Consider the following 18,208-nt stretch of genomic DNA (forward strand, 5'->3'; position numbering starts at 1 on the left):
CTTTCAGAAATAGTCATACCAAAGAAAAGCTTAGAGCTGTGAGTCACAGCGTTAGTGGGTTGTACCATCATTCCATGCAGGAATATGGGCATACATTTTCAGGATTAGTGAAATGTAGATGTATTATTTGTAATAAATATATATTTTAGGGTAGTGGCACAGCTATAATCTCTGAACATCTGAATTCTAAAGAAAGATTATGACTTGACTGGTTATGAGTGACATGAATAAATGTGTTCTTTAGAAAATACTATTTTTTAAAATCACTTGAAATATTTTCTTGAAATGCAAAGGACATAGAAACCAGAATTTCTAGAATAAAGCATTGGGCACCCATATTCAAGATCTCTACCATACAGATAATCTCTGAGAAGTGGTGCTTCTGGTGCTTTCTACAGACTTTTCATTTTACATGTACTGCTGTCTAACTTTTTCATATTTATTTCTCTTTCCCTCTTCTGCCTCTGTCCCTTGTTTTCTATTTCTACCCTTTTTCATGTCTTTGACCCATGCTTCTGTCTTGCTTCTGCCTCTCACATTTTGCCTGCTCTTTTTTTTTCTTCCCAGGAGAAATTCCCCCTTCTCTCACCCCATTCATCTGTTCCTTCTGTCTTACGGTTTCTAGGATATACCACAACCACAGGCTGTTTCTTCTGAGAAAGGGGTGGGTAAAGCCTGTCATGTTGGTACTCAGCATTAACATTTAAACGTATTTTCTCACTTCATATAACATTTACCTACTATTTCTATGTATACTTGGAGAATTATCCAAGGGAAACATTTTAATGCTAAGTGCTTTTTGGCCTTTAAAATTGTTTGAGTAGATGAATTAAGGCAAAACATTCATTTTTAACCAAAAAGATGTTTTTTCCATCAAAAGTCTCTTTGAAGGATAACTTCAGTTGAACTCTGCAAGGAAGCTGTATTCCCAAAGAATTACATTTTATCAGCTGAAATGTGTTTCATTCTAGCTTGCTGTAGCTGGTATCAGGAAAAACATATATGCAGGCTGAACATTAATTTCTGCTCAGTAGTGCAGGGTGGTTGACCAATAGATGTGCTATTGGATAATGGAGACAGTATTGGCAGGGCCTTGCCCGTTCAGCTCCTGAGCCAGCATGCACAGAAATCAGTAGGTGGGCTTCTCTTATATTCACTGCATGTCTGTGTTACAGGCTTAGGGTGTCATTGTTACTGTGGGATCTCACTGGCAGCTATGCAAAGCCTGTGCAGAGTCAGTTTAAAATGACAATAAATTAAGATGCTAGCTTTTACAATTTCTGCACAGGCATTAGTGTCAGACTGTGTGTTCTGCCTTGGCTTACAGAGGATGTTCTTTTATCACTTAAAATATTTTCTTGAAATGCAAAAGACATAGAGACGGGTCTTCCTGGAATAAAGCATCAGACAGCTGTATTCAAGATCTCTACTACACATGCCTCAGTAGGAATGTGAATAAAAGCACAGTATCAGGAATCCAGGGAATAGGTAGCATGAGCTTCAGGAAAGTCCTGGGAGCTTTTCATAATGGATGCCTCTTTCTCTGTTTTTTAGAGATGTGGGAAAAACAGTGTTATTTTTTTCTTAGGTAGCTACTGCTTTCTGAGCATATGGGCAGGCAGCAGGCATTTGGCTGCTTCTGGCTCCAACCTCCTGGTTCCCCAAACACAGAATCCACACCCTATCTACACAATTATTGGATTCGTTTTATCCAGGAATTTAAGAAGGTTAGTTCATTTAAACATATTCTCTATGTACTACTGTAGCTCAGAGCTCCTTAACTTGTTCCCTCTCCCCGTAGCCTCAGTCACAGCTGGACCTTCTGCTGCCTTGGACGTGCAAAACTTCTTCTCCTTACTAAACACATTAAAACAGATTACACTTTCGGTTTTTAAAAGTATAATAATTTTTGATTCTTAAATATTTTGAAGGTGAATTTTAATGAAACTCTCATTCATGGCTTATAACAGAAAAGGATACTTGTGGTCAAAGCCATACCATATTCTGAACAGCCATGCGCTCTCAGCTTTGGTTGTATTTTTATCCAAGTTAGATGCACTCTGCAAAATAAACAAATGAATGAAGTGAGAAGTATTTTTATAAAAGAAAACATGGAGTTCCAATATTAAAAATACATGTCTGAACAAATTACAATTAACTGCACTATTTTTAAATTTAAAAAGCTTTTGTCACACAAATGTCATTCTTGTGAATCAGTCCAGGAAAAAATTGGCTCATATAGCACATTTTTCATTGCTGCACTGATTGGAAGAATGTAGCATTTACTTTTATTAATGATTCCAATCTTTTTAAGCAGCTGAGAAGCACTATACTCTAAGATCAATAAAATGATATTTTGGTTTAATTGCCGTTGTGGGATTACTTCAGTTTACTCCTACAAGATCAGAGGCTGTTTGTGTACATCTAACAAGATGTCATTCCCAAAGGGATTGAGATATTCTAATAACTAGGAAAGTTCTTTCTGTACTTCTTTCCAAGGGGAGAGGAACATGAGTTGAATTGACAAGGCTCAAAATACCCTTTCTGTTCTGCAAGCTCACTCTGTGACATGATGCATGGGTAGAGTGGTGGACTATCCTTTTCCTCAGGGTCATAATTTGGAATAACACATTAGGAACAATTATCTGTACAAAGACAGCCAGTTTGGTCATACTCTAGGTATCACATCAGTACTAGTGGAAGCATTACTAGCAGGATGAAATCAGGAATGGGATGGCCAGTTCTCTAAGGATACTCAACTGTTGTCTGTGTTTTGTGGCAAGTTAGGTTGGTTTTAACGAGAATATTTTTCCTTATGCTGTTTTAAACCAATTGATCTGTTAATTTTCATATTTTAATCTAATAATATATTAAAATAAAATATTTCATTATAGACTAATATACTCACATGATATATATAAATTGGCTGATGATAATAATACCAGTGGTCTGACCTTCAAAAGTGTAAGGTCTAGTTCCATGGCAACCTGTTCACGGGAGCTTTGGAACAATGAGAACATTGGCAGCACTGAGTTTTGAATGAGGTTACACAGAATCATGCTGCAGCTGGTATGGTTTTGCTAATGTGGTCACACTGAACATGTAAATTCACCAAATAGAACAAATATTATTCTTGAGGCCTGTTTCCTTGTGAACTGAATTGAATATTTTAGCAACTCTTCCCAGTAACTGGGGAAGCTGGGGGGGGGAAAGAAGATGGTACTAATCCCTAACCAAGCAGTAGAACACTCTTCCAGGCTCTAAACATCTAATAGTGCATTTTGGCAAGATAAAGATTGGGAAAAGGGTTGAAATATTCAAGCAGGAAGTGTGATTGTAGGTAAAGTCTGTGTTAGGTCAGAACAAGAATGCTGAATAAAGGAGAGTGAAGGACTTGAGCCCAGAGGGGTAGTGGTGAGGAAGAGGATGACAGGCATGGAAATAAACATGTGGAGTGGGCTGCTTATGTGGGATGCAGAGGAAGGCTTGTTAAAAGCACAGGGTGCTCTGTAAATGGCCTGTGTCCTTTGAATGGTAATGTTTTCAGAAGCCATAGTGTTGGCTAATTCCTCTTTCCAAACTCATTGTGCCTCTAGCTTCCTCTTAAGGGAGCAGGTTTCCTCATTCGGGAACATGAATTGTTCCTGTATGAAAGCAGTAGACAAAGAAGTCTACACAAGAGTATAATCCCCCAAGGGTTTTCTGGTCCTGACCGGGACCTTCTTTTATTTCTAGTTTGACATGTGTTGCACCTTCCTCCTTTTGTCTGTGAAATCTGTTTTGTGTTATCAGCTTTTGCAGTAGTGGGAATCTGGGTGGTTATCTGGAGTGCAGCTCTTGCATAAACAGTACAAGAGATGACAGGAGATGTTGGTGTGAATGTTTTAGGACTCTTGAAGATCCTTGGATCCTATTTTGGATCCTATGATTTTAAAAAGTAACTTTTCACTTTCCCTACAGTTCAGAGCGGTAAAAGTCGGGGAGACAGTGCTCTACCTCTTCCACACAATTTCCTCTCTGGGAAGTGAAAATGCCAAGTTTTTCATATCTCTTCTTCCATATGGGAATTGCCCATATGGAGATTACTCTCATTAGTCCTTGCAATTAATTCACCAACCAGCTGGTAGATGAAACTGATGAGAACAGTGTAACTAAATTCCTTATTATACTTACAAAGATGTAGGGACGGTTAAATAAACTATGCAGATTAGTTTGACAGAGATGATATTGATAAGCGTTTTGCAGGCTATTTAGTTTTTCCTGAGATCAATAGCATATCTACAACACTTTTTCTGGAGTGCTTGTAGAAAATATATTCTTACTGTGTCTCAACTGAGATTAACATAGCAGAATTTGAGATACATAAGCCATCTGAATGAAATATGCTATTGACCGTCTTTCTTGATGGGAATTTAGTTAAATAGCTCACTGCCATAAAGCTTTTGCCTTTTTAAAATAGACCAACTTTGTAACTCTGCTTAGTGATTATGTGTCCTGCATTGTTCTTTTCAGAATTAGCTTTTGGTATTTATACACTGCACGTACATGATATGCAGCAAAGTGGTTTGTTTTTACATACCATTTTCTATACAATAATGTATATTATTTTAGTATGTATTATGTAATTTCTTTCAGAAATAAGTTATGATAGTCCATCAATAAGTAAATGGGTATGAATATGAGGCTACTTTCTTTTGTTTATGCTTATGCTGTGATAATGATTTAATGACAAATTTAAGGGTGGCAAGAGAGAATGCTTTTGATGGATCATGGTACGGTGAAGTGCAGATGTTAATTATACATAAAAAGGCTCTACACTTTTACTAGGGAAGGAGTTCTGGATGCCAGGTCTTACAGTTTGAACTGGAATTTGCTGCCAGCTGATTGCCAAAAGTATTGGTTCAGATTGCCCAAAATAGAACATAATAAGAAGTTTAGAAATAACTGTGTACATAGAATTCTTGAATAAATCAAATCTCTTCATAGAAAATTGAATTTGTGGGAGGCAAAGGAAGGAAAGAAGGGAGATGAAGAGGTGAAGAAGGAAAAGGGTTTTGCAGTCATATAGCTGGTATTGCATCTGACATAGTACCCATGAGGTGGAAGGTCTTTAAGGCTTATTCTGCCCCTAAAAAGTCTAGGTATGGTTACAGACATGGACTGAGAGGTTCACACAGCAAGGTGTCCTGGTAGTTAGAGTGGTCACAGAGGAGCTAAATTCAAATCTTGGTAGCAGACCTTGTAGCTTTCCCACTCTGGCTGAGTAGTCTGAGCAGGGAGAAGCCTAGAGGCTTCTTTTCCATTAATTTTTGCTCTCTTTTAAACATCTTATTCTTTAAGATATTTAGTTCTTATTTCTGGTACAATCTCCCCTGAAGCTTCAATTAACAGCACTGAGAGTTGGCACGTGGTTTAAAGGTCATCTGGGCAAGAGCTTTAACTGGCAGTGGGAGGTACTGGCACCTGACATGTTATTTGTGCAGGGATATATGTGTAGGGAAATCAACTGCTTTCACTGTGAAGACACAGTAACATAGGAAGAAAATAAAAAGTAATGAACGGTAAACTAAATTAAAGCATCATTTTAGAAATAAAGGGAAAGAAAAAAGAAACACAAGTGAAGAAAAAAGAGAGGGAGATATGAGATGAGTTAAAACAGTGAGTGCTACAGAGAATGCAGCAAAGGTCTGAATTACTAAAAGATTGAGATGTCAAATACAAAAAAAGTCAGACAAATGAAAAAAAAATAGCATGAGAGCGGGAAGGGGGAAGAATAATCAGAAAAGCAAAACTATTTCCCACTGTATAATATACTAGTATAAGGAATGCTGAACTGGACACGACAGGGCATGAAAAGTGTTATATTTATTTACACCTTCTGTGTTGTATTGCTGAGTTTTGTCAGCAGAGATAGGTGTTAATTCATTGAGCACAGTTGGGACACTGGATGTGTTACTGTTGTAAATAAACATTTTTATTTTCATCTTTAATAAAAGAATGAGAAAATTAGATGCCTAGTGGCCTCTGAAGAAATCAGGTTTTTGCAAAACATGCATTCAGTCAATTTGATGCTGCATTCTGCATTCCCTGATCTTTGGTAATTCGTTGAGTGCTGAAAAGTAGAAAATTTCTGCAATTCTGTATCTCTTTACTGCAAACAAGAATAGGCTGTGGTTCTGTGTCATGCCCTTGTTCAGAATTCAGACAGAGGCATTGCAGGAATTCCTACCAAGATGCTTAGGAAAGTGAATTTAGCCATGAGTCGCCTCAAACTCAGAACAAAACAATTTATAGTATTGTTGGATGATTCAAATTTCAGTTCCAGTTGTGTAGTCTGAAAGGGTGCATGGGATGGTATTACCAGCATTAGGCACTTGTTTGCTTTTTGCTTTGGCACCTTGTCAGCTGTATTGTGGCTCCTCTGCCATCCTATTGCTGTTCCACTTCCCATGCTGAGCCACAGGTTATGTCTCTGTGCATTGACCCCCTACAGATTTCTCCTGCTGCTGCAGGCAGTGCTGCATTTGAAACTGTGCCATACATGCATGACAAAAAAGGGAAGGGCACAGATGGACAGCTGCAGCCTGTTCAGTAGCCCCCCTCAAAGGTTTCAAGTTCACAGTGTACTTAGGCTTCCATGTGAAAAATAATTGAAAAATATTTTCATAAACCTGACCTACTAGAATTGAACATTTCACATTCTCCTTTTTAATTCAGAGGAATTAAACATTGTTCTGAGATGTCTCATTTCCACAGATGCAGCCATGATCTGCCAAAAATTGAACACTTTGTAATTCTGCACATATGTCCAAAAGCCTGACATACCTGGCTTGCAGCTTTAGCTTTCAGATCTTCATCTGGATCTATGCCAACTCTGTAAAAAAACCCAAAAAACCAAACCTGAGGACATATGGTAATGATCAGATGTATATTAGACTGCTTTGAGTGTGAAAATGTTTCTTGTGTCACTCATCTCCTACTAGGTGAGAAATGAGGATAAGAGCTGGGGAAACATTAGGATCACTTTTTAAATTAAGGAAGTTCTGAAGTTTTTAGGAAACTTAAAATTCCTTATAACTGCCACTCCTAAAACCTGAGATTAGATCTTTTTCCTGGCTCTGATCCATCTCTGGGGAGAGGCAATCAAGCTGTTAACCTGTGCTAGGAAATCCTTAATTGCTGACAGAAGAGCAGTGCTGAGGTACTGCAGTTGGTATGTGGAGGATGGAATTACAGAACTCCGGTGTTTCTTGACTGTGCTGCATTATGGATCTCCTGAAGCACTTGGAAAAGGCTTGGCACACCAGGTATAGGGAAGCAACCCAGAAGGGAGAGGAGAGACTGCAGTGAGTGATGTGCAAGATGATGATAACCTGGGTGGCATTTTCCCATCCCATATGGATGGGAAAAAAATAAAACTGGCTGTTTAAAGGGGTGTGGTGGAAGAATTGACATCTTTTGGGTATGGCTGATAGGCAGAGCTGAGGAGAAATGCAATTGAAAAATGTTTTAAGTTGAACAACAGAGGCTTGTACTGGTGAAAGACACAAGAAAGTGTGGAAAGCAGTGAGGGATGATGAATAATGCACCTTATTATCACCCAAATCTGAAGCCCACAGCTAAGGTGACCAACAGCCCCCATATGCCTCACAAGCTCCCACATAGTAGCAGGTCCACCAAGCTGAAACAGAATTTACTGATACAAAAAAAAAAGTTGTCTTTCACTAGTTATTAATTTAAGGCCGCTCTACTGGTTTTCTGATAGTCTTAATTCTTGAGTATAGTTTTGTTTTTGGTAATAACACATCACATAATATTTTAAAATGATATTAATATTAACCATTACATGCCTCAACAATCTTTCCCATGAATGTTATGCATACACTCTTTTTGAATTGGAGACAATGACAGAAAGTATATGCAAAGTAGATACTTTTTATATGTAAATACTGAATGGAGGGAAAAAATAAAGATATTTCTTTCTATCATAGCTCTTGAGCTTCAGCAAACCTGAGTCCTTCAGACATAAATATTTCTATTTTTTTATTAAAAATAACCATCCTGGTGCTAAGTCAATGAAGAGACAGAATGAATAGCAGATTCATTCTTTTCTTTTTCTGTCCTCTTGGCCCTTAAATTGCAAGGAAAAGCTTCTGATGACACTAACCCTATTCATTAGTTTAGAGTAAAGCAAGTAAGGTATTTCTATTTCAATAAAATGGAAACATTTACATATGAAAAGGAGAAGAATCATTACCCAGAGGTTTAACCATCTATCTGACAGTGGGTTTATTATTGCCATGTGCAGAACAGAAGTGTCCAGGGCCTTTTCTGTGCTGGCCCTGTAAAACAGAGCAGTGTGAGGCAGCCCTGCCCTGCAGTGTGTGCAGGGGAAGGACAGTGGCTGGAGTGAAGGCTGAAGCAGTGGTACAAATGCGAGTGCTGTGGTCCCAAACCCATAACCCAGGTCAGAATCAGAAAGAGAATCTCCTGAACACAATCACAGGCACCATTTATTGGACTGTGCTGATTTGTTAGATGTGTTCACCAGCTTCACCACTTGGCCAAGATAAACCCACCAGCAGTACATTAGTTAGAGGACTGCAGAGTTCTGGAAGTAAAACATCCAATGTGTTTACATGCAATAGGTGCGGCTGAAAGGCAGGGCTACAGCTCAGACCTCCCAACACTCTCTTCTTCATGAGCTTAACTTGACCTCAAAGAAAGTCAGTTCTGGAACAGAAGTAATTTAGCCTTCATGCAGTTCTCACCTTGCTGGAGCTGAGAAACCACCACTTGTGGCTGACTGTGTGTGTTGGAGTTGTGATGTGTTATTAGAGACTGAGCTAAGACAATAGAAAATGTTTCACTCAGGACTCAAAGGACTGTAATAGCAAATGGGAGAAAAGGGAGGCCGTGGGGAAGATAGGAAACAGTTTCTGGCTGTGATATTGATTCAGTAGCAGGGATATAACTAATAGCTAATCCCACTGACGACAGGAATTAACTGATATTGTAAATCCAAATTTCTTTTTTCCTGAGTTCTGCAGATTTTGTGGTATGCTGAAGCTTCTCTGCATCTATAATTTCTCATCTGTACAGCTACAGTGACAGCTAGACATTTTGCTTTCTTTATTTTGTAGACAACAGATTATCATAATACGGCACAAATGAAGATTCTCATATGACATCCTAACAGGAGCATTACATTTAAAGTCAGAAAAAAGCAACAATAAATATCTAAGGAAATCAAACTTAAATTTTTCACATATGAAAAAAAAAAGAAGGCTTCAATGCCACATGAGTTCACAGAGCCTGAGCTGACACTTTTCTTTGGTCTGTTATTTGCCCTCATTTAAAATACATGGTCAGATGTAATTGCTGTTTTTCCTCGTAGAATAGTATCTCACTACTGGGAATTAGTATGGATAGCAAATATTACCAAGTGATTTAAAGTCCCATAGCAAAGGAATGAAATTGTTCTTTCCATTCTATAGGAGATTTCCTTAGTGCATTAAAATAGCAATACATTTCTGTAATTTTATTAAGTATGAACTAAGCAAACTCAGCCCAGTCAGTTCTGAAATTGAGGTGAATTATTTCATGTCCAAACATAGGCTTGGAAGCTTAATATCAGGCACCTAGTATTGAAAATCATGATCTTCTATAATTAACTCTGATATACTGGACATTAACTAGAATGCTATTTTTATATTTTAAATATTGAAAAAACAAAGTATAACAAATTATAATAGTCAGTCAAGATGACTGAAATTAATCATAGATATGCACTTCAAGTTTACATCCTTGACTTCTTCAAAAGACCTGCTAGATCTAATGCTATTGCCAGTAGAACTTGCAAGCTTAAAATGCATATTAATTACTATAACTGCCTCTAAGAAATATCCTGATAATATTTGTACAAATATCATCCCCCTTTTAACATTCTCAGGTTTCCATTCCTGTGAGAAGATCTAATGGATGCTCAGAAAAGTATTTTCTCAGTATTTTTTCTCCTTTCTTGCTGTCAACTATTTTCTCTTTTCTCCTGTTGTCTTCTTTAACTTCTTGCAGCCTCTCTTGTGTCTTTCTGTCCCACTTTCCCTGGTTGCTCTCTGTTCCTTGTTTGTCTTCTAAATATTGTATGCTTTTATTTCTGCCTTTCTATTTTTGCGTCTTTTTATTCTATACATTAAACATTAGGATGATTATTCTTCCATGAAGACAAATGCAAAGACTTTTTAATCAGTTCTGTACTGCAGTGAAGTTTAGTTTGTGTATTTTGGTAGGCTTTAGTAATATCTCAGGTCCAAATGCTCTAGATAGGAAGGAAATCAAAACCCTGACAGGTTCTCTGTATTGTCCTTTTGGTTTTTTTGGGCGGGGGATTGGGGTGTGGTAGGGTGTGTGCCGTGGTGGTTTATTGTTTTTGAATAAAGACTGGATCAAAACTTGGATTCAGAAAATGCTTCAAGTTGCTATGCTCAAAATTTGGAAGGGAAGCTTTTGACTTCAGCCAGCATCTAGCAATTAGGCCTAAGAATTGCTGGGAACTGTGCATTAATCTGCACAAGCACCCCTTGCAGTGGATGGGATTTAAATCCCCGTGTGCTATCAAGTGCATCATTTTTTTAGCGAGAGTCAGAATGTGTTTGATAATAAGAGAAGGAATTTGTCACTGAATACAAAGCAGTTGATAACATCTTTTCTTATGCGGTTTGAAATGAAAATGGATTGAAAGATAAATCCCAAATTGTCAGGGGAACCAGCAGTAAGAAATACACACTCAATCCATAGGAATACTGAGTAGTAAATCACTATTCAGGCATTGTAAACTTTTAATTCCCTCACTTCAAATCACCACAAAATTGACAATGTAGGATAAAATCTCTGCTTTCCACAGCGAAGTCACAAGAAACCATATAGACTCACATCTTCATGTGGACCTAGGCACACAGAGCAGAACTTTTGGTGTCTATACTTACAAGTGTGATTCTCAGCCCTCCCTCACTTTAAGTGCTGAAAAATCTGTAAATAGAGACATTTCTCTGAAATCTGAATTCTAATTACTGAAATGATCCTTCTGGGCCTTTCTGTACTCACAGAGCAGAGCCTGATTCATGCAAGCTGAATCTTGCTTGCAGTCCTACTTGGTCTGGTTTGCAGCTACCATGGACTCACATGGGTTAGTTGTGCTCCAGCTGAGGCAGCCAGGACTGCTTTTATTTGAAAACTTGTTCTGAGAGCATGTAATTGATTCTATCTGGTTGAAGCCTCTAGAAACAATTGTTTACATCTGTATTATTTAATGCAGCTAATGATTTAATGAACAAAATATCTGGCTCGGGAAAGAGAAATATCTCCTAATGCCAGTAGCAATCTTCCCCTGATCTAAGTGTATGATGGTAAATGTGTACCTGATGGAACAGACCTCACAGAGGTGCCACATAAGGGTCAGGATTAGCCAAATCTCCTTTACATCCTTTTCCACATCAGTGGGGAAACAAAGGCAGTTCAAGAGGTGAAAAGTCTGGCATCTCTACACATTTCTGGCCTCATACTATGAAACCAGGATAACAGTATTTCCTTCACCCTCATCTGTTTAGTGTGTTTAGTTTGTAAGTATACATCCTTTATTATGTTTGTACAAAATCTAGCACAGCAGAGCTATGATTTTATTTAGAGCTCTAAGAGTGCTTCTGGAAGTTAATTAATAACAATATTGGCTTCTTTGTCAAAAGTGTCGCTGGAAGAACTCACCTCATCAGTGCAATCGCCTCAGCCTTCCACTGGCTGTCTCACTGTAACTAAACCAGTCTTTAAGCCTCAGCTTACCTCTCAAAAGCTACACATCCCGGGAAGGTTTTTTTGAGTATGTGATTTATAACCCAATTTTCAAAGATGGCCATTAAACAGCATTTGCAACAGAAGTATTGAATATTTTTGCATGAATAAATCTCAAGCTTGTAGCTATCCATCAGCAGCATATTGCATTCAGTACAGAATTATTAACTGTAAAGACTAGAAACATGAGCAAAATCCAAAAATAGATTGTTTCATGATCTCTAATCAATCATTTTAATTGAAATTAAAAAACCTTCAGGATAAATAATGATTTCTCAGGACATTATTCTTGTCCATGTGGCAGTAAGTGTGATGTGTATTCCTAACAAACTGATACCTGAAATCTACTTTTGTTTCTAGATTGCTCTATTGCTGCTACATGCTGCTTTTTCTGGGGACTGATGCTGTCAAAAACATCTGCTTTTTTATAGCACAGTATTTTATTGACATAAAACAATGAAGAATTATGGCATGAGTATAGATCGTCAAAGTTCAGCTCAAGCTGATTTTGTTAATAAAGGAAAACACTTCCGTTTAAGTTTAAAGCAAGAATAATCACTTGCATCTCACAGCAGAAAGAACAAATTAGTTTAATTTCATGCTGAGAAGGGTTAAAATAAATTATCAGGTAAATGATGCTTCCTAAATGGTTATGACAGCTGTTTGTCATGTAGCTAATACTTCCTATACACAACATGCTGAAATGGAACAAAAAGTACAATTTTAAACCTGTCAAATCACGTAAGAGATAACTGTGATATAGTTTGACTTTTGAACTTGGAATTTCATAAAACTGGTAAGATAGGTTTTTTTAAAATGCTAAACTTTTGTTCTGTGGTTAAAGTCTATGCACCATTTTTGGTGGATATATGGAGAACTACTTGATTGCAGAATTGACAGCTAAATTAATACACCTGTATAAATGGTGCCCAAATAAATGTGGGGTGCAGTGCATGAAGATAATAGGTAAATGCAAATAGAAGATAAGGCTGAAGAAAAAACTGTAGTGCTCTATAAGAGAGCCACAAGTTATAGTTCCTAGATGTGATCTCAAGAATAAAAAAGATTGTGAAATTGTGGGTAATGTCACTGCATAAAATTTTACCACTTTCCTATAGCTGTGCAGCTGTGTAAAGAAAATGCTAAAGTTCAAAGGCAGATGATGGCTTGCATTTACATTATGAACTTATTTGCAGAGCAGCCAGATTGATGAACTGGATCTGTAGACAGCGGTATCTGGCTCTCCATTCTGATAATCCTATTTTATCCTAATATTGGGGCAGGGGCACTAAAATAGTATGGCCACATTGAAGCCACAAGGTACATCTGCATGGCACAATGCAATGTCAGATGTTTTTCAGTCATGGGAGCAAGGCACTCCAGTGCAGCATCCTGAGATTTACATCCCTATAGTGCTTCTGCCACACACAGTACATTATCAATGTCACTGTGCTGTGTGAACATAGCTGTAGTGAGAAATCAGGCCTGAAAATATGAACCTAAGTTGGCTAAAATTAACATAACTTCTGTAGAATTTTTAGTAATCGTCATTTGTAGTAGTATCACTGCACGTGAATAGAATTGGAAAAAAATCAGCATGAAAATTGGAAGCAACCAAAATAACATAACTTCTGGTGACAGTGTCAGGACTGGGATGAGTTTTCAGGTTTAAGGAAATATTATTATAGTAGATTCTATGACAGAATAAAAGGTGTTATTGTTTATTCTGGCACTCAGGCTTGTTACATCAAAGGTTACCAAGTCTAGCTGGATGGGGAGTGCAAGTTGTATATTTATGTCCACAGACACAGTATTGGCATGGACTATACTGAATTCCCTGTCAAAGTGGAAAAATAGCAGCTACTGACTGTGCTGAATCCACTCTGCCCCAGTACCATGCTACTCACAGTGAGCTAAGGAGGTTTAGCTCATAGCCCATGGCTGCGGATCAGCTCAGCACTTTTTCATCTTCAGGCAGCGGCTGCAGGGGTTTCCTGTTTTAAAGTATGGTGCTGAAAAATGCAGGGCTTTACAAAAGTTTTACATTCTTGTGTGTATATATACATGTGTCTTTAGAGACCCAAACTCACAGTTGCTTCCTGCCTCTGATACAAAGTGAATGCGTGAGAAATTTGATTGCTGTGCTTTCTCTAGAACTGTTTTCTTGGATTTCACAAGAATAATACAATTAAATATATTCAGTATGTGGTCAACAGACAACTAGTGAAACCCATCGACCCTTGGCAGCAATGTTAAGCATCCTCTTGGGACATCAGCTGATCAACACTGCTTTGCTTTTTTACTTCCCCCACCTTTTTTTTTTTTTCCTTTTCAGTTTTGGTTTTCCTATTTATATGTGCTTATATCATATGCTGTTCCTGTACCTTTCATTGCACTGTGGTAGGTGATCCAGCTATCACCTTCTACTTTAGTGTTTATATCTCTGCTTTGCTGAGTAACAACTCACTTGCATGTTTTGTTTTTCTACTTCTGCCTTAGGGAGAAGAAAATTCTGCCATATAAAGGTATTTTTAGTAGTCCACATATAGATTAATAAACTTTCTGTTCTAAAGTATGTGGAAAACTCCACCACTTTTCCCTCTTTTTTTTATATCCTTATTTGGAAAACATGTATCTCAGATGGAATTGTTTTTCTAGGAACCTGGCAATGTTCAGATTCCTCTGACAGTTTGGCAAATCTTTGGCCTGTTGCCCACTCCTCAGTGAGGACTAGTCTGTGAGTCATGTGCTCATACACTAGTTTGTGAGCCATTCCACTCTCCCTGCACCAAAATAGCATTTTTTTTTTCATCCATTATTATCCTAAAATGCCCCCTTTGGTTTTTGAGCAGGCTCTGAGTTGCAGTGTGTGAGGGGAGGTTTCCTCAGGGGTCTGACTACCAGTCAAGCAATGTCACTGATGTCATTGACTTCAAAGGGAGCAGTGTTACACTAGCACTGTGTCTTTCCAAAGATAATTTCCCTGATATTTTTGCCAGCTCTCAGCATTTATGAGTTATACTGGGATGTGGTGGTCATTTTAACCTTCCACTTATGATTGCGCTGGCATCGCTCATCAGCCTGGGTTTCATTAACATTAACAGGAGATGGGCACTCGCTGGCATTGCTGTCATTGACTCAGTGAAAAAAAGAGATTGTCTTATGCAACTCATTTATGTAAAACCTGAGATCCATAGAACAAGGTAAGCACTTTACTGCCTGCTTTTCAAGCATTTAGGTTCTGTCTATAATCTCCCTCTTGAAGTGCAAGAGGAGCAGGAAGTCCAGAGCAGGGTTATAAGGAGGCATGGTCACAGTCAGTTAATAAGCACTGCCCCTCAGAGTAACACTGCATTTACTGAGCAGGGAGGTGATTACTTGTAGGCAATCAGACATAGATTTATGGGCAAAGGATGGGAAAGCTTGAAAGGACTGTAACCGTCCTGAATTTTTATTTTTTATCTTAGCTACAGAGAAAAAACAAGCCCCAGACCCTCTGTAAATCTAAAATTCAGGATAACTGCTACCAGACGACTTCTAAAATGAAACTCTTATGCTAAAAGTAGCTTATTTGATATGAAAATGTTAAAAAATTATTAAAAATTTGCTTTGTTTAAATTGGAAAAAAGCTTTTCAGGCTTAGTTGAGATGGAGACACCTCTGGAGAAAAATGTGGTTACAAGGGTCACATCACTCAGGAATACTGTGTTCAAATTAGAGAAACTGAAAAATAATAACACATGAAAAATAATGAGACTTGAATAATTTTATAAAACTGCAGGAGAAGTTCAGATATGAGGAGTGTGCATGGTAGTAGCTGAGGTATACAGGACAATTATCACTTTCTCAGCAAGATGTCACTTTGCAATTTAGATTTCCCCTGAGTTTTAGATCTCAGATGAGTACTGGGACTCAGAGAACAAGAGAATCCCTTGATATCATATACAGTATTGATGCAGCATTGACTTCAAAGAAAGGATGGGGTTGGGTCCCTTTTTTGGTAGTAATGACGTTATTTCTTTTGAGGACCAAAGCAGTTAATCCCAACAAAGGTGAGCTTTTGAAATACTGAATCACAGCACAGTGTAGAAAGGTTGTCCTGATGTGATTGTGATGCCTCCCATCCAAAATCTTTATCTGTTTTGGGGGAATAAAAAAAAAAGGGGGGGGAGGTATGTTTTGATTTCCCATACTTTATTTAAGTCAATGATCTTGTATTTTCAGTAACACCTACTGGGACTGATCCCAACCTACATGTCTTAAGGAGCTACTGGTGATGGCAGGTGCTTTTTTTGCTTTAACTTAAGATAATGCAAATGGAGAGGTTTAGACACACAGATGCATCTGTGTATCATCTTTTCAATAAGAGGCGGTACACAAAACACAATATTGACCAGCCTCCCTGTGCTTTAAGAATTTCATTATTATTACCATACCTCTCCACATGCTGTGAGGAAGTCTACAGATCAAATGCTCTGTACACAATATTGAAAATGTATTAATAAAAAATCCCTGGAACATTATTAAAAATGCATTTTCAGTTAACGCAAAAAGACAGAAACACCACTGCGTTACAGAAAATATCATTTTTTGCACATAGCAAATATAAAAAATAAAAAAAGGAATTAGGCCATTTTATTTGTGTCTTACTTAGGCTTCTAATAAACTTTGTCAGCAAGGAAAAATGAGAACTGATTTTACAGAAGATCTGTATGAGGAAAAGAAACTGTGTGCAGATATATTTTGACAAAATCCTATAGATGAGATTAGTCAATTTCTGGCTCAGAAATAACAGTTCCCTTCAGTGAATTATGTCAATGATTTTTAGAGCAGTAAAATGTTTGTTCTCTGAATCACTTTAGGTGTCTGTTCCTTTATTTTCCTTGAAAATAAACAGTTACAGCATTGGAAAGAAGCCCAGGCCATGGTAGATGCATTATATTATTGCTAATGTGATTAACCTGAAGTAAAACATTAAATCCTCCATGAGGCAGTAGTCTAAGTAATGAGATGACCAATTCTAAGTTCCCTGGGCTCATGGCATGGGAAAAAATATATCATGCACTTCATCTCTTGCATTGACATTTAAAATTTATCATATGAAGCTGCTAGTGGGAGCAATTGTGCACAGAGCTGTTGTAAGGGAAGAGTAATGCTGGTCAAGCTTAATGCAGGTTACAACCAAAACATGCTGAGTAAATGCTTCTGGCTTTGCTGCTAAGAACTGGTGCCATGAAAGCTGTCACCCATCTGCCCATTCAGGCTACCCTTTTCACAAGCAGTTTGTAAATCAGCTGCATTGCTTAAGATCATATTTAATTCCTGCTTTGAAATATCTTCACGTAAGTTCTGTCCGAAATGTTCAGAACAGCAGGGAATAATAGTAAGAACTTGTATGGATTGATTGACCCGAAGCTGTACAAAGCAGGTTGAAGGTATATTCTCCTGTATACCGTATAAGATATGCTGTACTATTTTTTTAAAACAAAGATTAAATCAAAATGGCATTTCTGAATTCTCAACACCATGAAGCACAAGGGTGTGTAGAGCTGAGGTCACTCTGCTCGTAGGCAGAGACACTGCAGTGCATGATCTGAGCAAGCACTGATAGGATCTTCCTATATTTCCTTATCGAGGAAAAAGGGCTCAGACTCAGGAAAATGTTGGGTACTAAAACAGAAAAGTTTTGCCTAAATTTTCATTGTCTGATGTGTACAGTGCCAGTAAGTATTACCGTTTTGTTTAAATGGCGGAAAAACACCTGCGCACATTTGTGTCACAACACACTTTAAAGCCACTTTAAATACAGCAGGATAAACAGAAGTGTCTTTTCTGAAGGCAATGTTCTAAAACACTGCTTAATGGAAAATTTAACTTTTCATTTCTTTTACAGCACTTTGCTTCTCAGCAACACAGAATAAAGCAATGACTCAAAGACACCCATTTTATTTAATTTTTTACTATACCATTTAAACCCCCAAACCTACGTAGATTATATCCACCTGATGTAGCAAATATCAATTAAAACACAATAGTCTTTTTGACAGAGTGACTGTAGAAGTGCTGGAAAAGTATGCTTCTCTTTGTCTAGTGTTTATGCTGTTCCATATTTTTTTTTGACTTGGGAATAAATTCATTTTTTGGAGGAGAATAAGAGCTTAAATGGAATGTAAATGATCCAGAAGCTCATGTCTGGTGCCCTAACATAGGTGAAATTCAACTTGTGTACATCTATTTCCATTGTGTTACATGGTATTCAGGAGAATTGAGGAAATGTCAGGCACTTGTTTTGCATTTGAGCATTCTTATTCTGGAAAAGCAAAGCTTTCAGATGTCAATGTTGGCTTTTTCCTTTTGTGTCAGC

General features: G+C 37.7%; 1 protein-coding gene across 2 annotated transcripts in view; it reads right to left on the reverse strand.

The window, feature by feature from the left end:
* SLC9A9 (solute carrier family 9 member A9) overlaps positions 1-18,208 on the reverse strand; it is a 178,552-nt gene that overhangs the window by 40,844 nt on the left and 119,500 nt on the right. For both annotated transcript variants that reach the window (XM_032119758.1, XM_032119757.1), the window contains 2 exons: positions 6,826-6,874; positions 1,981-2,060 (listed from right to left, as the gene is read on the reverse strand). In XM_032119758.1, coding sequence (XP_031975649.1) covers positions 1,981-2,060; positions 6,826-6,874 — 129 coding nt within the window. The remainder of the gene's footprint in view (positions 1-1,980; positions 2,061-6,825; positions 6,875-18,208) is intronic.

This window comes from Corvus moneduloides, chromosome 10, assembly GCF_009650955.1.
Source record: "Corvus moneduloides isolate bCorMon1 chromosome 10, bCorMon1.pri, whole genome shotgun sequence".
Lineage (NCBI taxonomy): Eukaryota > Metazoa > Chordata > Aves > Passeriformes > Corvidae > Corvus > Corvus moneduloides.